At 64.1% G+C, this 23,329-nt stretch overlaps 1 protein-coding gene across 2 annotated transcripts; it reads left to right on the top strand.

The window, feature by feature from the left end:
• The first annotated feature begins 1,828 nt into the window (after positions 1–1,828).
• SIGLEC1 (sialic acid binding Ig like lectin 1) lies at positions 1,829–20,737 on the top strand. Of its 2 annotated transcripts, XM_057410342.1 has the most exons (21): positions 1,829–1,991; positions 2,431–2,787; positions 2,878–3,174; positions 3,789–4,052; positions 4,941–5,195; positions 5,633–5,932; positions 6,895–7,149; positions 8,625–8,927; positions 9,438–9,692; positions 10,512–10,811; positions 12,074–12,328; positions 13,710–14,012; positions 14,613–14,867; positions 15,200–15,607; positions 16,028–16,279; positions 16,562–16,861; positions 16,981–17,235; positions 18,532–18,828; positions 19,929–20,028; positions 20,363–20,435; positions 20,661–20,737. In XM_057410342.1, the coding sequence occupies exons 1-21, from the start codon at positions 1,943–1,945 to the stop codon at positions 20,676–20,678; spliced, it is 5,151 nt and encodes a 1,716-aa protein (XP_057266325.1). In that variant the 5' UTR covers positions 1,829–1,942; the 3' UTR covers positions 20,679–20,737. The 2 variants fall into 2 exon arrangements, with proteins under 2 accessions (XP_057266325.1, XP_057266333.1); XM_057410350.1 differs by lacking the exon at positions 20,661–20,737 and having other exon boundaries at positions 15,302–15,607; positions 20,363–20,569.
• Positions 20,738–23,329: the final 2,592 nt, after the last annotated feature.

Here is a 23,329-nt window from a genome sequence, read left to right as displayed (position 1 = left end):
GGGGCTCGTGCTGTGGGGCTGTGGTGGGTGTGAGGGTGGCACTGGTTCCTCATGGGGTGGATGGTGCTGGAGGGGATGCGGCGGTGGTGGGAGCATCTTCAAGGGGCTGAGCCTCATCTCTTGCTTCTGGGGATGGGGAAGCCGCACAGAGCTCCAGGTTGTGGTCCAGGACTGGGGATGCCTCTGGAGCGTGGGATGCAGCCGACCTGCACCCCTCGGAGCATGACCCTGGGGGAAAGCCTCGATGGCAGCAGCGGGAGGGTGGTTTGGGACTGAGGTGCTTCCAGCACGTGTGGAGGATGCAGCGATGGCCTTTGGGACCGGACAGGAGTGGTGCCGGAGCAGCGGTGGGGCAGGGCTGGGTGCGTCTTTGCAATGGGAGACGGTGGAGGCTGGAGGGACCAGCACCTGAGGCTTCCCTTCTTCACGCTCAGCCCCGCTTTGGCCCCACTCCTATGGCAATGGGGGGTGAGGTGGTGGTGACCTGCTCAAAGCTGTCAGAGGAGGCCACGGGGATGCTGCGAGGGCTGGAGCAGCTCTGCCCTGGAGCCAGGCTGAGAGAGCTGGGCTGGGGCAGCCTGGAGAAGAGAAGGCTCCTGAAGGGGAGACCTGAGAGCAGCTCCAGTGCCTGAAGGGGCTGCAGGAAAGCTGGAGAGGGGCTTGGGACAAGGGATGTAGGGACAGGCCAAGGGGAATGGCTTTAAGCTGCCCGAGGGGATACAAGGAAGGCGGGGGGACATTGGAAGGGGTTGAATGGAGAAGCTGTGGCTGCCCCATCCCTGGCAGTGCTCAAGGCCAGGTTGGACACAGGGGCTTGGAGCAAGCTGCTCCAGTGGAAGGGGTCCCTGCCCGTGGCAGGGGCTGGGGCTGGAGGAGCTTTAAGGTCCCTTCCAACCCAACCCATTCCATGAGTCCCTGATCCCAAGTCAGAGCCCTCCCTCGCTGCCACGCGCGGGATCCTTGCGTGGTCTTTGCTGGTTGATGGCAGCTCCTGCTCAGCCTGGCTGTGACGCAGAGGGGACCCTAACGGGCTCCTTCCCTGTGTAACCTCCTCTTTCCTCTCTATCCCGGGTTCCCTTGCCCGGTCCACCCCAGGTGTCAGTGCACAGCGCATCCTGCTCCGGGTGCTCCCGGTGCCTGCCCCGGGCCCCCGCTGCCCTCAGCATGCGTCCCCCCATCACCCCCATTGCAACCCCACCTAACGCCTTCATGCTGTTGATTGAGGGGCAGGGCCCCAACCGCAGCCTCTGCTATGGGGGCCGGGGCCCATCCTGCCCCAAAGGTCCCCTCGAGGCCAGAAACCGAAACCGGGAGGAAGGGGGCAGAAATGAAACCCGGCTCCGGCAGGAGCAGGACCCGGTGCTGAGCCAGCGTTTCCTTCCTCCTGCTCCCTGCCCAGGGCTATTTCTGGCCTTTCACCCCCCCGATGGTCACCCAGGGGCCATCCCGTGTGCTCCTGCTGCTGCAGTTTGCTCGGAGAGCTTCGGAGCCTCCCCAGACCGAGCGAGCAGCACAAATACAAAGCAGGTGTGGGGAATAGAAGGCATTGGCGCATCCCTGACGGGGGAAGAGGAGTCAGGAGCAGCCGGGTGCCATAGGGGGAGGTTGCCAGGATCTGAGCTGGACTCAATCCATTGGCTGCCCCATCCCTGGCAGTGCTCAAGGCCAGGTTGGACACAGGGGCTTGGAGCAAGCTGCTCCAGTGGAAGGGGTCCCTGCCCATGGTTGGAGCTGGAGGAGCTTTAGGGTCCCTTCAACCCACCCCATTCCTTGATTCCATGGCACTTTGACATTCCCAAGGCCTTTGGCCACCTCTTCTTGTTGGCAGGGTCCCCTCTGCCCAAAGCTGACATTGGAGACTCCCACCTCGCTCCCACCATCACTGCCTGCTCCTGCCCTGCCTCTGCCCCCCAGGACCCCCACCAGTGCCCGGGGTGCTGCCATGCTCCTGTGCCCATGGCTCATCCTCCTGGCCAGCCTCATCCCACCAGGTACAGTGCTGGTGCCACCAAGAGACCCGTTGCCTCCTGCCCCACCGCTGTCCAGGGATGGGGTGGGCATCATGGGGACAGTCAAGGCAGCAGAGAAAGGACGAGGGCACAGAGAACAGGGGCAGGAAATAGAAATAAGCTTTTGAGGAGCCAGGATTGCAAACTTGCCCTTTCCACTGCTTATTGAGGCCTTTGCTTTTCCAATCCACCCGTGCCTTGTGCTGCCCCAGATCCACCTTTTCCCCATCATCCCCCCCTCAGATTCCCTCCCGATCCCACTCCCCCATCCTCCTCTCCCACCTCTCCCCATCCCAAGCCCCTCTTTGCCTATTCCAGCATCTCGGGAGCTCAGTCTGGCCCGGGAATGTCCCAGGAGGGGAGCAGGGTGCCATGGACCGCACGGCACAGCCCCGCATCCCTCTGCCCTCGTCCCACACAGCCCTCGGCTCTTGGGGTGTCTCCTACCCCCGATCCCTGCGGGGCATCAGCGGCTCCTGCGTGGTGATTCCCTGCTCGCTGAGCTTCCCGGAGGAGGTGGCCACCGACGACGGCTTGGTGGCCATTTGGTACAAGGACTACACCGAGCAGAAGACGCTCGTGTTCCACTCGGCGGCCCAGGAGGTGGACGCTCACTTCCAGGGCCGGGCCCAGCTCCTGGGGGACCCCTCGGCTCGGAACTGCACCCTGCAGCTGCAGGGGGTGACGGTGGGGGACAGCGGGCCCTATCGGTTCCGCTTTGAGATCGTCAACGGAGACCGGTGGTCGGCGGCGCAGGACGCGGTGCTCAGCGTGTCGGGTGGGTGCAGCGGCGAGCCCGGTCTTCCCCCCATCTCCCCTCCTGCCCGCCCCATGGGGACCCCCCCCACGCTGTGCTCTCCGTCCCCAGAGGACCTCGAGAAGCCCAGCATTGCCGGCAGCGAGGAGCAAAGCGAGGGGCAAACGTCCACCTTGGAGTGCTCCGCACCCTACGCGTGCCCACTGGGAGACATCGCCCTGCGCTGGGAGGGCCACGACCCACAGGTCTCGCTGGTGTCCGGCCGCGTGCAGATGGACACGAGTGGGGTCGGGCACTACCTGACCCTCACCACGTCCTTCTCCTGGAGGGACCACTCCAGGAAGCTGCTCTGCGAGGTCTCCTACGGCTCCAGGAAGGCGGCCAGGGAGGTTGTCCTGCGGGTCAGACGTACGTGGGGATGCTGAGCGGGGCGGTGGGATGGGGACAGCCCTGCCATGGCCACACCGCCCCGGGCCCCCTCCGGCCACACATTGTGCCTCCTCATCCCTTCCCGGGGTCCTTCAAAGAGCCGGACCAAGGCTTTAGATTGGAGATAAGGAAGAAGTTCTTTCCTGTGAGGGTCCTGAGGCACTGGGATGGGTTGCCCAGGGAGGTTGTGAATGCTCCATCCCTGGCAGTGTTGAAGGCCAGGTTGGACAGAGCCTTGGGTGCCATGGTTTAGTGTGAGGTGTCCCTGGCCATGGCAGGGGGTTGGAACTGGATGCTCTTAATGTCCTTTCCAGCCCTAACTATTCCACGATTCTATGATCCCTCCACCTTATCCCATACCCCCACGGCTCTCCATGCTCACTGTCCATAGAATCCCAGAATGGTTTGGGTTGGAAAAGACTGTCTGGATCATCCAGTTCCAACTCCCTGCTCCGTGGTGGTGCATCCTCTTTGTGGCCAGCGTGGCAGCTTTGCCCCCATCCCAGCCCATTGCATACAGGCAGCAGGACGGGCTATGGCTGGATCCCATAGTGCACCCATGGTGCCCACCGTGTCCGTCTGTCCCCCTGCAGACACCCCTAAGGACACCCAAGTGTCGGTGAACCCCTCCGGGCAGAACATCCGCGTGGGTGACACCGTGTCCTTCACGTGCACGGTGGGAAGCAGCCACCCCCCGGTCTCGCTGTACCGCTGGTACAAGGATGGGGTGCCCATGGGCACCGAGCAGATCCTGACCCTGCGAGGGGTGCGCCGGGAGGACTACGGGCAGTACCACTGCGAGGCTGAGAACGCCCTCGGGGCTGCTGTGGCGCCTGCTGTGGTGCTCTACATCTTCTGTAAGTGCCAAAGAGCTTGTCCAAGGACGGCGCGGTGATGGAGCAGGGCCACGGGGGCAGCAGGGAGTCCAGCCAACGAGTCCAGACTGGTGTGGGGCTGGGGCTGGCACCATGGTGGTTGGTGCTGGCTGATGGACCAGGAGCCGAGGAGCCCATGGTGGACTGCAATGAGTCCATCATAACGCGGCCTTCTTGGCACGGGGTTTTGGTGAGCCCCAAAGGCAGGACGGGGAGGGATTTCCCACTGCTGAGAGGGAATTGGGTTGTCAGAGCTCGTGGGGGTTCAGAGCCAGGGCCTTCCATCAGCAGAGACAAGCCCCAGACCACTGCATTGCCCAGGAGCCGTCCCACATCAGGGTCCATCTTCACCAGTCTGGAGATGCTGGGGCTGGTCTGCTCCCCATAGAGCTCCGCCAGGGCAGACTGGGAGAGGTGAAGGGCACTGCCACGAGCTTCGTCCCTGCGGCAAACTGGCTTTAACAGCAGAGGGGAGACTGAGATGAGCTCTCGGGCAGAAGCTCTTCCCTGGGAGGGTGCTGAGGCGCTGGCACAGGGTGCCCAGAGAAGCTGTGGCTGCCCCATCCCTGGCAGTGTTCAAGGCCAGGTTGGACCCAGGGGCTTGGAGCAAGCTGCTCCAGTGGAAGGGGTCCCTGCCCGTGGCAGGGGTTGGAGCTGGAGGAGCCTTAAGCTCCCTTCCAACCCATCCCATTCCATGATAAAGCCAGAACCGGAACTGATGCCCAAGGCACCCGTGGTGGCTGGGAACAAGCTGGGGCTCAGAGGAGCTCCCTCCCGTGCCCAGGCTCTGCCCCACACCTTGGGGGTGTCGGAAGCTGCTCTCCTGCCCCTGAGCCCCCCCCCCCCCGACCACGCTCCCACCTCCCTCAGCTGCAGCCGTCTCGGTGAGCCCCGCGGCCGAGGTGCTGGAGGGCACGGCCACCACCCTGTCCTGCGACGTCCCCGGGCACCAGGGCCAGGACCTCCACTACTCCTGGTACAAGAACGGCGCCTGGCTCAAGGAGGGCTCCGCTCACACCCTGCTCTTCCACCACGTCACCGCCGCCGACGCCGGCTACTACTGCTGCAAGGTGACCAACGACCGCGGCAGCGACACCTCCCCAGCCGTCAGCTTGAGCGTGAGCTGTGAGTGCTCCCGCAGTGAGGGTCCCCCTGGGCCGTGGGTGGTGCAAGAAGCCGAACCCGACCACCGGGGGTCCGGTCGGAGGTGGGTGTCAGTCCTTCCCCCGAAGGCAGCGACTCCCGGTCACGAGGTGTGCTTGGGGGTACCATAGAGTGGTGGTCGCTGCGCCATGGGGCTGCCTGCTCCTCGCCGCATCTCCTGCTCCTCCGTGCACACCGTGAGCTGCAGGGAGGCCGCTGAATGAGGACCAGCTGCGGTAATAACAGCTCGGGAGCTTCTGGGGGTCGGGGGGGATCAAACAGCGCTGGGGTTAGCTTTGACGCAGGCACTTTACGTAAGGGAGAAAGCGCTCGGAGGAGAAGCCAAGGGTGGATGCGACCTAAAGGGACCTTGTGGGTTGGAACCGGGTGAGCTCTAATGCCCCCCTCTCCCCCCACAGACCCCCCCCGGACCCCCACCATCACGCTCTTCCAGGAGGCCCATGGAGGCCGCTTGGCCATCATCCACTGCGCCGTGGACAGCTACCCCCCGGCCGCCGTGGCCGTGTACCGCGACGGCACCTTGGTGGCAACCAGCGGGTCGCAGGCGGCCCCACAGCAGCGGTTCGGTGTCACCAGCTCCCGCAACACCCTGAGGCTGGAGATCCGTGGAGCAGGGCCCCAGGACAGCGGGGAATACCGCTGCACCGCCAGCAATGCCCACGGCAACGCCAGTGCCACCAAGGTCTTCATCGCCCGCGGTGAGTCCCCTTGCTGGCGGTGGGAGGGCACCTCCGAGCTCCCGGCCGTGGGTCATGGGGCTGGGGCTGCTGGGGCTGTTGGAGGGACCCGTGTGGCACAGGGACACGGGTGTCTTGGGGACCGTGTGGTGGCAGTGCCCTTTGTGCAGCCCTTCTCCGCCTCGGGGGGTCAAAGCTGTCTGCAGAGCTAAAGGTGCTCCCATAGGTTTCAATACCTATAGCAGAGTTTGTCCAAGCTGTGTCGGCTCTGTCCCCACAAGCACCCAGGGGTGCACATCTGGGCTCCTCCTGCTCCAGCCCTCGACACTCTGCACCGCGGGGCTCCCCCAGCATTGATGGTCTGGGGGTGGCAGAGGCAGCAGCCAAGGAAAAGGAGGAGGGAATAGTCCCGCAGAGCCATGTCCAAGAGGAACAGCCCTTAGGATGCCGAAAGAAACCAAAGCAGACTTCAGGGTCCAGCTCCAGAGAGTTTGGGTGCTGCAGTGGCTGGTTGGGGTTCCATTTCAGACACGGGGGACTGAGCCTGTCCTGGGAGCATCTCACTTGGGTAAAGGCTCAGGAAAGGCTGGTGGCAGAGAGCTGGGGCGAGCAGCTCCAGTGGAGGCATCCCAGGTGATGTCCCGCATCCCCAGGGAACATCGCCTACCAAAGATGCAGCCATTGGCACCGAGAGCGCCTGCAAGGGATGGCGCTGCCCGGCTCCTGCCTTAGGGGGAGGCTGAGTGGATGGAGCCAGGGGAAGGGTGGAGGGTGCAGGAGAGGATTCCCTTCCATCCGGGAAGAGAATCTACCCCAGGAAAGTGGCGATTCCCAGGAATCACCATCCCTGCAAGTGGTCACACACCGCGTGCACAAGGTCCCCGGTGCCGTGGGTCAGCGGCGGCCTTGGCAGCGCAGGGAAGGGTCGGACTGGATCCCAGAGGTCCCTCCACGATCCCTCTCCTCTCCCCTGCGTCCCTCAGGCACAGAGGTCCTGATCCAGCCCTCGGCGGAGGTGCGGGAAGGGGCCGCGGTGACCCTGACGTGCGCGGGGCCCTGGGGTGCTGCGGAGGACGCGCTCTACGCCTGGTTCCGCAACGGCAAACGGCTGCGGGAGAGCTCGGCCCCGGCGCTGCGGTTCCGCTCCGTCCGCGCCGAGGACGCCGGCGCCTTCCAGTGCCGGCTCCGGAGCCGCAACGGCAGCGACGAGTCCGAGGCAGCCCCGCTCCGTGTGCTCTGTGCGTGCTGCTGGGCGCTGCCGCGGGTCCTGGGGTGATGCTGAGGTCCTGGGGCGATGCTGAGGGCCCTGGGGTGATGCTGAGGGTTCTGGGGCGATGCTGAGGGTTCTGGGGCGATGCTGAGGGTCCTGGGGTGATGCTGAGGTCCTGGGGTGATGCTGAGGGTCCTGGGGTGATGCTGAGGTCCTGGGGTGATGCTGAGGGTCCTGGGGTGATGCTGAGGGCTCTGGGGTGATGCTGAGTTCCTGGGGTGATGCTGCGGGTCCTGGGGTGATGCTGAGTTCCTGAGGTGATGCTGCGGGTCCTGGGGTGATGCTGAGGGTCCTGGGGTGATGCTGAGGGTCCTGGGGTGATGCTGCGGGTCCTGGGGTGATGCTGAGTTCCTGTGGTGATGCTGCGGGTCCTGGGGTGATGCTGAGGGTCCTGGGGCGATGCTGAGGGTCCTGGGGCGATGCTGCGGGTCCTGGGGTGATGCTGAGTTCCTGGGGTGATGCTGAGGGTCCTGGGGTGATGCTGAGGGTTCTGGGGCGATGCTGAGTTCCTGGGGCGATGCTGAGGGTCCTGGGGGGATGCTGAGGGTTCTGGGGTGATGCTGAGGTCCTGGGGCGATGCTGAGGGTCCTGGGGTGATGCTGAGGGTTCTGGGGTGATGCTGAGGTCCTGGGGCAATGCTGAGGGTCCTGGGGTGATGCTGAGGGTTCTGGGGTGATGCTGAGGTCCTGGGGCGATGCTGAGGGTCCTGGGGCGATGCTGCAGGTTCTGGGGTGATTCTGAGGTCCTGGGGTGATGCTGAGGGTCCTGGGGTGATGCTGAGGTCCTGGGGTGATGCTGAGGGTCCTGGGGCGATGCTGAGGTCCTGGGGTGATGCTGAGGGCTCTGGGGCTCTGCTGTGGGTCCTGGGGTGATGCTGAGGTCCTGGGGTGATGCTGAGGGTTCTGGGGTGATGCTGAGGGTCCTGGGGCGATGCTGAGGGTTCTGGGGTGATGCTGAGGTCTTAGGGTGATGCTGAGGGTCCTGGGGTGATGCTGAGGGTTCTGGGGTGATGCTGATGTCTTAGGGTGATGCTGAGGGTTCTGGGGCTCTGCTGCGGGTCTTGGGGTGATGCTGCAGGTCCTGGGCAATGCTGCCAGCAAGAGGGATCCTGGGGCTGGGATGGGGGGTTCTGGGGTGGGGGGTTCTGCTGCTCCCACCACGGGGTCTCCACCATCACCAAGGAGCTGTTGGATATAAACGTGTGGAGAATTCCCCTTTTCCAGCTAAATCTGGATTGGGGGGGGGGGAATCTGGAGAATCCCCAAGTTCCCAAGAACAGGTTTAGGATGTCCTGTGGAGTTTTAGAGAGCCCCGGGACCCCAGCGCCTGGAGGGTCATGAGATGCATTCATTGGAAAGCAGCAATCCATCCCTTGGGATCTTGGGCTTCTCCCAACCTCCGGGATCCCCCCTGTTCTCACCCAGAGCTGTTTTAACCCCGCAGTCCCACCGAGGCAACCGGCGATGAGCTCCTTCCTGGAGACCCAGGGCGGGCGCATGGGCATCATCCAGTGCACTGCTGAGAGCGAGCCAGAGGCCAACCTGACCCTCTGGAGAGGAGACGAAGTGATAGCCTGCACATGGGGCTGCCCCATAGCCCCCAGCCCCAGGGTCCAGGCCACCTCATCCTACAACAGCCTGAAGGTGGAGATCCGGGATGTGGTGTTGGAGGACGAGGGGACCTACGTGTGCTGGGCTGGGAACACGGAGGGCAACGCCAGCGCGAGCATGGACTTCCGAGCTGAGAGTGAGCGTGGCGAAGGGGCAGGATGGATCCAGGTCCCGTGGAAAGGGCAGGGTGGGAAGGGAATGCCGGGCAAGGAAACAAGCTCATGGTGATGGTGGCAGAGGGAGAGATGGAGCAGAAACGGGGACATGCATCAAAGAGCATCTCTCGAACGAGATGCTGTGCACAAGTCATGGCGGGAGGGCAGAGTGAAGTTAAAGGGGGGCTGCTAAAAGATGGAGATATTACAGCCCCTCCAGCTTCTCCTGATGGGTCTGAGGTCTTCCCCACGGCCATAGGGGGGGTTTCAGCTGAGAGGAGTTCCCATAGGTCATGATCCCTGGGCTGGTGAGGTCTGGGTGCTGGTACCCAGCGCAGACTCCTGCAAGGTGCCGGTCCAGCTCACAGCCATCCCCATCATGACATCACAGGATTAAGGATGCACTTGGCACACTCTGGAGTCCCTTTGGTGGCTGAACAGCCTCGGGAGGGGTTGCTCACCCTAACGCTGCCTCCATGCCCTGCCCGCAGGTGCCAGCATTGTTGTGGCTCCATCCAGGACCGTGCTGGAGGGTGATGCTGCCAACCTGACGTGCCAGCTCAGCACCAGCTCCACGGCTCTGCCCACCTTCACCTGGTACCGCAACGGGCAGCAGCTCACCGAGGGCTCGGCTCCATCCCTGGTGCTGCAGCACGTGGCCAGCGAGGATGCGGGGCTCTACCAGTGCCGAGCCACCACCAGCAGCAGCAGCCGCAGCTCCCCCAGCGTGACCCTGGAGGTGCTGTGTACGTACAGGGTTGTAATATCGGATGTGTGGCTTGAGCCACCATAGAACCATGGAAGGGTTGGGTTGGAAGGGGCCTTAAAGCTCCTCCAGCCCCAACCCCTGCCACGGGCAGGGACCCCTTCCACTGGAGCAGCTTGCTCCAAGCCCCTGTGTCCAACCTGGCCTTGAGCACTGCCAGGGATGGGGCAGCCACAGCTTCTCTGGGCACCCTGTGCCAGCGCCTCAGCACCCTCACCCATTATGGTGTCTCTTCTTCCTCCCCTGCCTTTTCCTTTTCCTGTTTCCCTTTTCCCTTTTCCCTTTCCCCTTTCCCTTTTTTTTTTCCCTTTCCCTTTCCTTTTTCCCTTCCCCCTTCCCCTTTCCCTTCTCCTTTTCTTTCCCCTTTTTTCCTTTTCCTTACCCTTTCTATTCCCTTTCACCTCCCCTTTTCCCTTCTTCCCTTTTCTCTCCCCTTTCCCTTTTCCCCTTTTCCTTCTCTTCCCTTTCCCCTTTTCTCTCCCCTTTCCCTTTCCCCTTTCCCTTTCCTCTCCCCCTTTCCCTTCCCCTCTCCCCTTTCCGTTTTCCCCTTTCCCTTTCCCCTTTCCCTTTTCTCCCCCTTTCCCTTTCCTCTCCCCCTTTCTCTCCCCTCTCCCCTTTCCCTTTTCCCCTTTCTCTTCCCTTTTCCTCTTTCCCTTTCCTCTCCCCCTTTCCCTTTCCTCTCCCCTTTCCCTTTCCCCTTTTCTCTCCCCTTTCCCCTTCCCCATCCCCATCCCCTCCCCTTAAAGCCTTTCCCCCCTCCCTGGGCAGCCCCCTCTCAGCCCCGCCTCTCCCCGCGCAGACCCCCCTCGGGCCCTGGTGCTGACGGCGCTGCTGGAGGCGCAGCGCGGCCGCGTGGCCGTGTTCCGGTGCTCGGTGCGGAGCAGCCCCGCGGCCCGCCTGGAGCTGCTGCGCGGCCCGGTCCTGCTCGCGTCCAGCGGCGGCGGCGGCGGCCCCAGCCCCCGGCTCCGCGTCTCGGCCGCCCCCAACGCGCTGGAGGTGGAGATGCGGGAGGTGACGGCGGCGGACGAGGGCAGGTACCGCTGCAGGGCCGGGAACCGGCACGGCACCGCGGAGCAGAGCCTCTACCTCCGAGTGCAGGGTGAGGGCATCGCCACGGCGGCAGCGGCGGGAGCGATCCCTTGTGGGATGAGATTGGATGGGATGGAAAGGGGTGGGATGGGATGCGATGGGATGGGATGGGATGCGATGGGGTGAGATTGGATGGGATGGAAAGGGGTGGGACAGGATGAGGTGGGGTGGGATGGGAGGGGATGTGGTGGGACAGGATGGGATTGGGTGGGATGGAGTGGGATGGGGTGGGATGGGATGGGATGGAAAGGGATGGGGTGGGATGGGATGGGATGGAAAGGGGTGGGGTGGGATGGGATGGAAAGGGGTGGGGTGGGATGGGATGGGATGGAAAGGGGTGGGATGGGATGGGGTGGGATTGGATGGGATGGGGTGGGATGGGATGGAAAGGGGTGGGATGGGATGAAAAGAGGTGGAAAGGGGTGGGATGGGATGAAAAGAGGTGGGAAGGGATGGGATGGGTGGGACGGGGTGGGATGGGATGGGATGGGATGGGATGGGATGGAAAGGGGTGGGACAGAATGGGATGGGATGGGACAGGATGGGCACAAACTCCAGTGCTGTCAGTGGTGACAGAGAAACATCACTGCTGATGAGAAGCTGAGCTGTGGTGTCCAGCTCCCCAGTGACCCAGAGGGAACTGAATTCACCTTTTGGGTTGGGATCTGGCCCTTGCAGTGACAGATCCAATGGTGCTTCCGTGGAGGTGTCCACATGGGAGCTGGTTTCTGTGCTCCCTCCCAGTCCTGCTGGATCCCACCCAGGCTTTGGGTGGTGCTCTGGAGGCACTGACTCATCCCCATACCAGGCACCAAAACACCTCAGCCCCATCCCTGGGCACCATAAGTGATGAATTTGTGGGGCAATGAGCTAACGGGGACAGGGAGCAGCACCTTAAGCCTAGGTCTTAGAATCATAGAATCCCAGGTTGGAAGGGACCTCAAGGATCATCTGGTCCAACCTTTCTAAGCAAAGCATGACCTAGGCTGCATGATCTGGCCCAGCACCCTGGCCAAAGGTAGATACCTTACACAGAGCATGCAAAGGGCCAGCCCCAGCACTGCCCAGGCCTCCCTGCTCAGTGGAAGAGAAAACCCATGTGGGTGAGGTGCTCAGTGCCATGGATTAGGGGTGGCCTTGGCCACGCTGGGGTGACGGTTGGAGCTGATGACCATGAAGGTCTTTTCCACCCTGGTTATGATTCTGAGAGCACCGGAACACGCTGCGCTCTGCCGGCGCGCGTCATGGAAGTGGCATCTCCCCATGCTCCAGCTGCCCGCGTCCTCATCTCCCCGTCCTCGGAGGTGCTGGAAGGGGACGACGTGTCCCTGACGTGCCAGACGGCCGCCGAGCCGCAGGACGACGCCGTCTACTCCTGGTACAAGAACAGCGAGCGGCTCCAGGAGACCCCCGACAACGTCCTCGCGCTGCCCCGCGTCACCAGCGCTGCCGCTGGCTCCTACCACTGCAGAGCCCGCAGCCCCACGGGGACCAGCGTGTCCCCGGCCATCGCCCTGCGCGTGTCCTGTGAGTGCAGCCTCCCGGGGCTGAGGGGGGAGAGGTGCGCTGCGGTGGGGCGGGATGTGGCTCCACGGGATGGCGTGGGGTGGGACTCACCCCCCTTACCCGTTATGGTGTCTCTTCATCTTCCTGCCCTTCCCCTTTTCCTTGCCCCAAACCTTTTTCCTTTCCCTTTTGCCGGGGAGGAGACGGGACAGGGTGGGATGGTGGCAGGGAGGGGATGGGATGAGGATCAGATGGTGATAGAAGTCAGATGGGACAGGGTGGGGTGGTAGTGTGGTGGGATGGTGACGCAGGGGATGGTGCCAGGGATAGGATGGGATGGTGCCACGGTGGGATGGTGCCAGAGATGGGATGGGATGAGGATGAGATGGTGCTAGAGGTCATATGGGACAGGGTGGGATGGTGCTGTGGTGGGATGGTGCCAGGGATGGGATGGGATGGGGTGGGATGAAACAGGGTGGGATGGTGCTGTGGTGGGATGGTGCCAGGGATGGGATGGGATGGGGTGGGATGAGACAGGGTGGGATGGTGCCAGGGATGAGACGGGATAAGGATGAGATGGTGCTAGAGGTCATATGGGACAAGGTGGGATGGTGCTGTGGTGGAATGGTGCCGCAGTGGGATGGTGCCAGGGATGGGATGGGATGGGGTGGGATGAGACAGGGTGGGATGGTGCCAGGGATGAGATGGGATAAGGATGAGATGGTGCTAGAGGTCATATGGGACAGGGTGGGACGGTGCTGTGGTGGGATGGTGCCAGGGATGGGATGGCACTGGGGATGGGATGGTGCCAGGGAGGGGAGGTGACAGGGTTGAACGGTGCCAGGGTTGGGATGGGACAGGATGAGATGGGATGCAGGAGGATGGTGCAGGGCATGGGATGGGATGAGGATGAGACGGTGCTAGAGGTCAGATGGGACAGGATGGGATGGTCTTGTGGTGGGATGGTGCCAGAGATGGGATGGGACAGGGTGGGTTGGGGCGGGATAGTGGCAGGGATGGGATGGGATGGGATGGGGTGGGATGGGACAGGGTGGGTTGGGGCGGGATGGTGTCAGGGATGGGATGGGATAGGACGGGATGGGACAGGGTGGGTTGAGGGGGGATGGTGGCAGGGATGGGATGGGATAGGACGGGATGGGACAGGGTGGGTTGGGGCGGGATGGTGTCAGGGATGGGATGGGATAGGACGGGATGGGATAGGACGGGATGGGACAGGGTGGGTTGGGGGGCGATGGTGGCAGGGATGGGATGGGATAGGACGGGATGGGACAGGATGAGATGGGGTGCAGCAGGAGGGTGCAGGGCACGGGATGGTGCTGCAGAGGGAATAGTTCCTGTTCTCTAAGTGGGGGCTGCTTCACCCTCTGCAACGCCCGTGCAGATCCGCCGCGGGTGCCGGTGCTGGCGCTGCTGCTGGAGCCCCCCGCGGCGCAGCGGGCGGTGCTGCAGTGCTCGGTGGACAGCAGCCCGCAGGCAGAGCTCGCTCTCTTCAAGGACCAGGCTCTGGTGGCCTCCACGGCGCTGCCCCGGCCCAGCGCCCGGCCACGGCTCAGCATCAGCTCGGCCTCCAACACGCTGCGGGTCAGCATCCGCCCCGTGCTGCTGGAGGACGAGGGGCAGTACCTGTGCGCTGCCAGCAACGCCTATGGCAACGCCAGCGCCACGGCCAACCTCAGCGCCGGCAGTGAGTGCTGGGGGTGGCACCGGGCTTGGGGGGGGGCACGGAGCTGTGGGAGCGGTGGGGAGAGATGGGTGCAGGGGGTTGTGGTGGAGAGGGGAAGGCAAAGCGGTGCTGGAGGATGCTCAGCGGGGAGGGAGGGTGCTGTGGTTTGGACCCCGGTGATAGCTCAGTGCCACACAAAGGGAAGCTGGAATGGGATGGACAGCACAGAAAAGGAGGGGAAGTGGAGGGAGACGCGTGTGTGTGGGGATGGTGATCTATGGATGTGCCAGAGCTGAGTGCATCCCCCCACACACGGTGAAGGAGGTGCAGCTCCTCTTGGAGAGGATGTAAAGGACTGGCTGGGCCACAGGATCATAGAATGGATCACCCAGTCCCAGCCCCTGCAGGGACACCTCACACTAGTGCAGCTTGCTCCAAGCCCCTGTGTCCAACCCGGCCTTGAACACTGCCAGGGATGGGGCAGCCACAGCTTCTCTGGGCACCCTGTGCCAGAGCCCCAAGCAAAGCCCTGCACAGGACCAGCTCTCCCACCAAGCACCCCACTGCCCTCCCTCGCCTCCATCCCACCCCGAGCATCACCTCCTTCCCCTCCTATTGCAGGCACCAGGGTCCGGATCTCCCCGTCCCCGGATGTCCGGGAAGGCGATGCTGTCAACCTGACCTGTGTGGTGGAGAGCGGCGGTGTGCAGGTGCTGCGCTACAGCTGGTTCAAGAACGAGGTCTGGGTCAGCAGCGGCTCCTCCCCGGTTCTCTCCTTCCCCAACATCACTGTCCCCGATGCTGCCTCGTACCACTGCAGCGTGCGGACCTCGGCGCGGACCCACAGCTCTGCACCCATCACCCTCAGCGTCCTCTGTGAGTCCCCAGGGAGCTTCATGGCGTGGAGAGGGGTCCCCAGCACCCACCAAGGGCAGGGAGAACCCATGGGGTGTCCATTGGCGGGTCCTCTTGGCTGGGAACCCTCCTTGGGATGTGGTGTGGAGGGGTGGGAGGCTTGCAGGCTTGGCTTAGCTGTTAGACCCCTGGTAAGCAGACCTGGCCATGCAGCTCCACAGCATGGAATCATGGAATTATGGAATGCTTTGTGTTGGAAGGGACCTTAAAGCTCCTCCAGTTCCGTTCTTCTGCCTAAGATCTATGGTTTTGAGTGTCAGGTTTGCTATGGGACCGCGGATGCTGCGCTGCAGGCAGTGGAGCATCCCCTCCCCAGCTCCCAGCCCAGCACCTGGGGCTGCTCCGACTCGCTGAGATGCTGCTTGCCTACAGCTCCTCCTCTTTCCTTCCTTCAGACCCCCCCAGGAACCTGCAGATGAAGGCCTTTGAGGAGAGCGAGGAGGGGACCGCAGTCATCCTCCTCTGCACCGTGGAGAGCAACCCCCTGTCCGAGATCACCCTGCTCAAGGAGGGCCGGGTGGTGGCCTCCAGCCCGGCCATGGGGGGGGACCTCCCCTGGCAGAGCAGCCGTGTCTCCCCTTCTCCCAACACGCTGAGGCTGGAGCTCCGGGAAGCATCCGAGCAGGATGAGGGCGAGTACGAGTGCCGGGCACGCAGCCCCCTCGGCAGCACCCATGGGTCCCTGCCCCTCCGTGTGCAGGGTGAGTCCGGCATTGCTAGGGGTTGGGCAGGGGGACAGGAGGCTGGAGACCCCCAAGCGGATCATTGTGGGCAGGGAGGGATGTAACCCTTATAAGAAGGTGGTGTGGGATCTGGGGGTACAGCCCAAATAAGAGGGTGCTGTGGGCATCGAGAGGTAGGGACCAAGCAACGGGGTTGGTGCGGGCATCAAAGGGTTATAGCCCAAATAAACGTTGCCGTTGGGCAAGCAGAGCACCCGAGGGGTCAGGATAACGTGGGGCTGGTGGAAGGACAGGGAGAGGCTGCTGGCTATGGGGCTGGCCGCCCACCTTGTCCCCACAGCCCTGTGAAGCCGCGCAAGCAGAGGAGGGCAGGGGTTGGAAGCGGGTGATCTCCAAGCCCTTTCCAGCCCAACCCATCCCACGGTTCCTTCCCCGCAGCCATCAGGGTGAGCATCCATCCCTCGGCCGAGGTGCTGGAGGGCACGGCCGTGGCTCTGACCTGCCGGGCCGCGGGCGCTGGCCCGGGGACCGGGTACTCGTGGTACAAGGACGGCCGGTGGGTGCCGGGGGGCCCCGGTGCGCGGCTCCTGCTGCCCGCCGCCCGCCGCTCGGATGCGGGCTCCTACGGCTGCGAGGCGGGGCCGGGGCTGCGGGGCCGCCGCTCCCCCCCCGCCGCCCTCCGAGTGCTCTGTGAGTGAGGGGGCTCGAAGGGGGGGGCAGCACGGGGATGGCGCTGTCGAGGGGAGGCCGTCGGGACCATGGTCTATGTCGCCACCTGGTGACATGTCGCGATAGGGATGTGCATGGACACACCGGACCCTGGCACTGGGGGGGGGGGGGGGGGTGTCCCTGGGTGCTCCCGCGTATCGCATCCCTCCCTTGTCCTCCCCACTTCATCCAGCAGCGAATCCAGACCCCCCGAGCCCCGTTTGTCATTTGGGGAGGGGGGAAACACCGTCCTTGTCATTGCAGATGCCCCCCGAGACCCGTCCTTCACCTCCTTGGTGGACCCCCGGGGCGGGCAGCGCACGGTCCTGCTCTGCACCGTCGACAGCGTCCCCCCCTCCGACATCGCCCTGCACCGCGGGGATGGCCACGCAGCCCTGGCCTCCACGTGGGGCCCGTCCGACCCCCGTGTCACCGTCGAGGCGACCCCCAACTCCCTGCGTGTGAGGATGGGGGCTCTGGAGCCGGGGGACGTGGGGGTCTACGTCTGCTCAGCCAACAACAGCTTCGGCGCCGCATCCTCATCCCTGCGCCTGGATGTGGGAGGTGAGGGGGGTCCTGAGCCCCAGAGCGGGGTCCCGCTGGGGTCCCCCATGGGTGGCTCTGGGGAGCCTTTGGGATGACGCCGGTGCCAAGCCCTGGGCTCTGTCCCTGCTCCTCCGCAGGGGTCACGGTCGCTGTGGAGCCCTCTGCAGAAGTGCCCGAAGGCTCCACGGCCACCCTGACGTGCTCGGCCACCCCCTGGCTGGGGGACGAAGCCAACTACACGTGGTACCGGAACAGCCGCTGGCTGCTGGAGGGCCCGTCCGGTGCCCTCGTCCTCACCCGCGTCACCAGCGCTGACACCGGCTCCTACCGCTGCCGGGCGAGCGGGGCACGGGGCAGCGGCACCTCGGCCCCGCTCAGCTTCAGCGTCCTCTGTGAGTGTCCCCATGGGGTGCATCCCATCCACACGGAGGGGCTTCCTCCTCTTATAGAGCCATGCAATGGGTCGGGTTGAAGGGACCTTAAAGCTCCTCCAGCCCCAACCCCTGCCACGGGCAGGGACCCCTTCCACTAGAGCAGCTTGCTCCAAGCCCCTGTGTCCAACCTGGCCTTGAACACTGCCAGGGATGGGGCAGCCACAGCTTCTCTGGGCACCCTGTGCCAGCGCCTCAGCACCCTCACCCATTATGGTGTCTCTTCTTCCTCCCCTGCCTTTTCCTGTTTTCCTTTTCCCTTTCCCTTCTCTTTTTCCCTTTCTCTTTCCCTTCCCCTTTCCCTTCTCCTTTTCCTTCCCCTTTTTTCCTTTTCCTTACCCTTTCTATTCCCTTTCCCCTCCCCTTTTCTCTTCCCCTCTCCCCTTTTCACTCCCCTTTCCCTTTTCCCTTTTCCCCTTTCCCCTTTCCCTCCCCGTTTCTCTTCCCCTCTCCCCTTTTCTCTCCCCTTTCCCTTTTCCCCTTTTCCTTCTCCTTCCTTTTCCCCTTTTCTCTCTCCTTTCCCTTTCCCCTTCCCCTTTCTCTTCCCCTCTCCCCTTTCCCTTTTCCCCTTTTCTTTCTCTTTCCCTCTCCCCTTTTCTCTCCCCTTTCCCTTTTCCCCTTTCCCGTTTCCCCTTTCTCTTCCCTTTTCCCTTTTTCTCACATCTTTCCCTTTTCCCTTTTCCCTCCCCTTTTCCCCTTTCCCTTTCCCCTTTCCCTTTCCTCCCCCCCCCCCCCCCCCCCCCTTCCCCTCTCCCCTTTCCCTTTTCCCCTTTCCCATCCCCGTTCTCTTCCCTTTTCCCCTTTTCTCTCCTTAAAGCTCCTCCAGCTCCAGGCCCTGCCCCGGGCAGGGACCCCTTCCACTGGAGCAGCTTGCTCCAAGCCCCTGTGTCCAACCTGGCCTTGAGCACTGCCAGGGATGGGGCAGCCAGAGCTGCTCTGGGCACCGTGTGCTGTGTCACCATCCCACCCATGCTGGTGCCTCCTCCTCCTCTCCCTGCCCTGCTCCTCTCCCTCTGGACCCGGGGAAGGGGATGTTGGGGTTTCACCCGGTGCTGACCGCAGATACCCCTCAAAAGCTGGATTTGGAGCCAACACGCTCTGACCCAGGCGGGAATCTCCCATTGGATCGGGAAAGAAGGGCTGGGGAGGGTGCGGATGCCAGGCAGTGACTGCTGCAGCCCGCAGGAGGGATGCGCTACGGACCGAGCCCAGCGCTGGGCTCACCCCCAGCCCCATCTCCCTCCCCGCCCCGCACAGACCCGCCCCGGGACGTCTCCATCAGCACCCTGCTGGAGAACCGCAGCGGGCGGCTGGGGCTGGTGCAGTGCACGGCCGAGAGCCACCCGCCCGCCTCCATGGCCCTGTACCGCCGGGGGCAGCTCCTGGCCGCCAGCGGCACCGCGCCCGCCGCGCCGGGGCTCCGGGCCCTGGCCTCGCACAACGCCCTCCGCCTGCTGCTCAGCGAGCTGGGGCTGGAGGCGGCCGGGGAGTACGTGTGTGTGGCCAGCAACGCGCTGGGCAACGCCACGGCCACGGCGAGCTTCGACGTGAACAGTGAGTGCGGGAGGGGGGGAGCCGCAGCGGCTCTGCTATGGGGATGGGAACCACAGGGGCTCTGCTATGGGGATGGGAACCAGAGGGGGCTGTGAGTGGGGATGGGAACCAGAGGGGGCTGTGAATGGGGATGGGAACCAGAGGGGGCTGTGAGTGGGGATGGGAACCAGAGGGGGCTCTGCTATGGGGATGGGAACCACAGGGGCTCTGCTATGGGGATGGGAACCACAGGGGGCTGTGAGTGGGGATGGGAACCAGAGGGGGCTGTGAGGGAACCAGGGGATGGGAACCAGAGGGGGCTGAGTGGGGATGGGAACCAGAGGGGGCTGCTATGGGGATGGGAACCACAGGGGCTCTGCTATGGGGATGGGAACCAGAGGGGGCTGTGAGTGGGGATGGGAACCACAGGGGGCTGTGAGGGGGCTGTGAATGGGGATAGGACCCATAGGGGGCTGTGAGTGCGGGGGGGACCCATAGGGGGCTGTGAGTGGGGATGGGACCCACCCATAAGGGGCTGTGAATGGGGATGGGACCCATAGGATGCTCTGCTATGGGGATGGGACCCCTGGGTGGTGTGAGTGGGGATGGGACCCACAAGGGGCTGGGGGGGGGGGGGGGTGACACACCCATAGGTTTCTCTGCTATGGGGATGAGACCCCAGGGTGATGTGAATGGGGATGGGACCCTGCAGGACCACCAATAAGCGAGGAGCTGGTTTGGGTCCAACAGAAACCAGGGTGCTGGTCCTTGCTGGGGTGCTGGGGGCGCTCCCCCCACCCTGCCACGGGGACATGGGCAGGGGGAAGCAGGAGCAGGGAGCATCCCATGGGGTCCCAATGGGGTCCCAATGTGGTGCTGTGACCCCCCCATGGTGTGCCCTTACCCACCAAAGGCTGCCCCCAGCCTGGGGGCCTGGCACTGGGGCCAAGGGGGGGTCCGGCTGCTGCAGCCACCCCCCACGGACCCCTCCAACCCTCTTTGGGCTCCCCAACGCCTTGGGGGGGTCCCATAGACCCGTGGGGACAGCCATGAGGGGAGGAGCATGGGGGGGGTCACCCCCATAGCTGGAGGGCTCTGCCCTGGCTCCCCTCTGCCCGCAGCCCTCAGCTACCTCCTGGCCTTCACCGTCCTCTCGGGGCTGCTCCTGGCTCTGATCTGCGTGGCTGCCCTGGCGTTGCTGGCTCTGAGGATGTGGCCCAGGTAATGGCCCTGCATGGGGTGGGGTGGTATGTGGTGGGTGGGATAGGGTGGGATGGGATGGGGTGGGATGAGATGGGATGGGGTGGGATGAGATGGGGTGGGATGGGATGAGATGGGGTGGGATGGGATGGGATGGGGTGGGATGAGATGGGATGGGGTGGGATGAGATGGGGTGGGGTGGAATGGAATGGGGTGGGGTGGGGTCAGATGTGATGGGGTGGGATGGGAGGGGATATGATGGGGTGGGATGGGATGGGATGTGGGAACAGGGACCCGGGCTGAGCTGGTCCATGGGGACGCTCAAGGGGTGGAAAGTTCCATTCCTCCCTTCCAGGATAAGGAAGTTCTGGGGCTGGCCCAGTGCTGAGGACACCTTCGAGCTGAGCAGCCAACAGGAGCAGGTGCAGGTTAGGGACCTGCTCTGAGGACACCCAACCCTGAGCACCCGCCCTGGGGTGTCCATGGGGCCGTGTCCATGGCACCAGGGAAAGGGCAGGAGGAGCAGAACCCCATAAGGACCAGGGTTATCCCTTACAACTCATCCCAGCACACGCAGGGCTGATCCTTCTGGGGATGCTCCTCGGGCTCCACCACGGGCAGAGCTTTCCCAACGCATCCCAAACCGTTCCCAGGTGGATGGAGCTTCATGAACCGGTGGCTCTTTAACCCAGGAGCCAGCGGAGCCGCTGGTGCCGGAAGCGCGCAGCCCCGGGCCGGCTCTGGGAGCAGCCCAGCGCCGTCTCCATCCCCTCTCACGTCATCCCGACCCCTCATCCCTCTGGCACCAGGCACAGTTCGTGCTGTGACGGCACCGAGCTGCTCTCCAGCGGCAGGAACCCAGGGCAGAAACCGACCTCCGGGGGTGCTTCGAGCCTGGCGGATGCTCTCCATCCCCAGCACCCTCCTGTGCCCCCCACCCCGGAGCCACCGCCCCCGGTGCTGCTGCCCCCATTCCTGTGCCTGGAAATAAAACCGGGAGCAAGGCGCAGCTGGAGTGGGATGGGATGGGATGCGATGCGGTAGGAAAGGGGTTGTTGGGCTGCACTGGGAAGGGGGCAGAGCCCGGGGGACAGGGCTGGTTCACCCCTGTGGGTGATCCCTTTCCCGCTGTCATCTCCCCCCCCAGCCCCCGTGCTGGTCTGGGGCCACTGGGGAGCAATGGTTTGGGCTCAGGGCACCGGGGACACGATGGCTTTGAGCTCCAGAGCCAGGCTGAGAAAGCTGGACTGGGGCAGCCTGGACAAGAGAAGGCTCCTGAAGGGGAGACCTGAGAGCAGCTCCAGTGCCTGAAGGGGCTGCAGGAAAGCTGGAGAGGGGCTTGGGACAAGGGATGTAGGGACAGGCCAAGGGGAATGGCTTGAACCTGCCCGAGGGGAGACTGAGATGAGCTCTTAGGCAGAAGCTCTTCCCTGAGAGGGTGCTGAGGCGCTGGCACAGGGTGCCCAGAGAAGCTGTGGCTGCCCCATCCCTGGCAGTGCTCAAGGCCAGGTTGGACACAGGGGCTTGGAGCAAGCTGCTCCAGTGGAGGGGTCCCTGCCCGTGGGACTGGAGGAGCTTTAAGCTCCCTTCCACCCAACCCGTTCCATGGTTCCATGGCTCACTCCATGCTCGGGGGCAGCCCACGCTCACTGCACCCCGTGCTCCTGCTGAGCCCCTTGTCCCCAGCCCGCAGCGTCCCCTCGGTGCCCGGGGCAAGGCTCTGCCCGCACCGAGGGCAGCGCGGCCGGGTCCCTCCGCTCCCGCCGCCGTTAGAGGTCACTCTGCGGCCGCCGCCGCACCGGGCCAGGGCTCCGCAAGCGGCCGGTGCTGGGAGCACGGAGCTGGAGCCGAGGGGTTGTGGGGGGGATGCACACGGTGCTCACGTGGGTGCTTAATCCCCGTTATCCTCCTGTTCCCCCGCACCGCAGCATCGCGCTGCTGCTGCCAGCGCCCGCGCCGGCTGCAGACGGGACTCGGGGTGATCCCCACGTCCAGGCAGCCAAAACCACCCCGGAGCCATGGAAGTGATGGGGGGCAATGGCAGCGGGGGCCAGCAGGACCGGTGTGCGGTGTCCGTGGGGACTGGTCCAGGCTGGAGACTCCATCCTGGCTGCGGAGGATGACGCTGGGGACCCAGTGCGTGACTGGGGCTGGGATGGGTGAGCAGGGATGTGGTGGTTGACTGGGGATGCGGTGCGTGAGCAGGTCCCCTGGCTCCAGAGCAGCCGTTTGGAAGCATTTGGCACAAGCTTTCCAAAAGCAATTCCTGCTGGCAGGTACCTCCAGGTGTGGAACATCAGTTCCCATCAGCCAGGGGCTCCTGCAGCACTGGGAGATGATGGAGACACCGGTTTGGGGGTGTTACCCACAGAGTGACCCCTGGGTGCACTCCCCTGAGCACCCTGCAAGGGCCTCTGTCTCTGGAATGGGGTGGGATGGGATATGATGGGATGAATGGGTGGGATGGGATGCAATAGGGTGGGATGGATGGGATGGGGTGGGATGGATGGGATGGGGTGGGATGGGAGCAGCACTGAGCCCATGGGTGACAGGAAGGGTGACAAGCAGGCATCCTTATCCCATTGCAGCAGCCACTACCTCCTCGCTGAGCTTCCTTGGGAGCATCTGGCAGCAGCGAGGTTAAACCAGAGAGAGGAGTTCATGGAGCTGGGCTGACCCGGGCAGGTCCATCCCTCCGGCTGGAAATCACCTTTCCAAGGTCCCTCCATGGCAGAGCCTCATCCCACCCGCATCCTCCTCCTCCTCCTCCTCACCCCTGGCCCCCATGTGCACCAGTTCCCTCCCTCCCGCATCCCCTCACCCTGGAGCTGATGGATCCTGCCTGACCCCCCCCCATGGTGGCCGAGCTGCTCCAGCTGGTGCCTCCTCTCGCTGTGCTGGGGGGGGGACAGGGCAGATGTTGGCAGCTGGAGCGCACACGTTGGGCCCCGTGAGCTGCCAATGGCTTCCCGTGACAGATGCTGGCTCTTCCCAGCAGCGCAACTGGTGCAGACTGGGGCTGGGACAGAGAGAGGGTGAGGGGATGGTTCCACCGGTTACAGATCCCACATCCGACCTGGAGCGAGGGCTCTGGGCAGGATGGGGCAGAGCGGGAACACCGAGGGGAGCTGAGGGATTGCTCTGGGCATGCAAAGACACAGCACAAGGGGGATGAGCTGTTGGAGTGAGGCCAGAGGAGGCCATGGAGCTGCTGCGAGGGCTGGAGGAGCTCTGCTCTGGAGCCAGGCTGAGAGAGCTGGGCTGGGGCAGCCTGGAGAAGGCTCCTGAAGGGGAGACCTGAGAGCAGCTCCAGTGCCTGAAG

The sequence above is a fragment of the Pezoporus wallicus genome, unplaced genomic scaffold (assembly GCF_028554395.1).
Source record: "Pezoporus wallicus isolate ANWC-B61680 ecotype Strahan unplaced genomic scaffold, APGP_CSIRO_Pwel_v1 contig_9622, whole genome shotgun sequence".
Taxonomy (NCBI): domain Eukaryota; kingdom Metazoa; phylum Chordata; class Aves; order Psittaciformes; family Psittacidae; genus Pezoporus; species Pezoporus wallicus.
Note: the sequence above shows the minus strand (reverse complement) of the source record. Positions and strands in the feature narration are given on the sequence as shown.

Bases quoted from the DNA above. Each gene is read 5' to 3' on its own strand.
- SIGLEC1 (XM_057410342.1), top strand. From the start codon at position 1,943: ATGCTCCTGTGCCCATGGCTCATCCTCCTGGCCAGCCTCATCCCACCA. The intron at 5,196-5,632 runs GTGAGTGCTCCC...CTCCCCCCACAG, and splicing joins CGTCAGCTTGAGCGTGAGCT to ACCCCCCCCGGACCCCCACC. The intron at 15,608-16,027 runs GTGAGTCCGGCA...CCTTCCCCGCAG, and splicing joins CCTGCCCCTCCGTGTGCAGG to CCATCAGGGTGAGCATCCAT.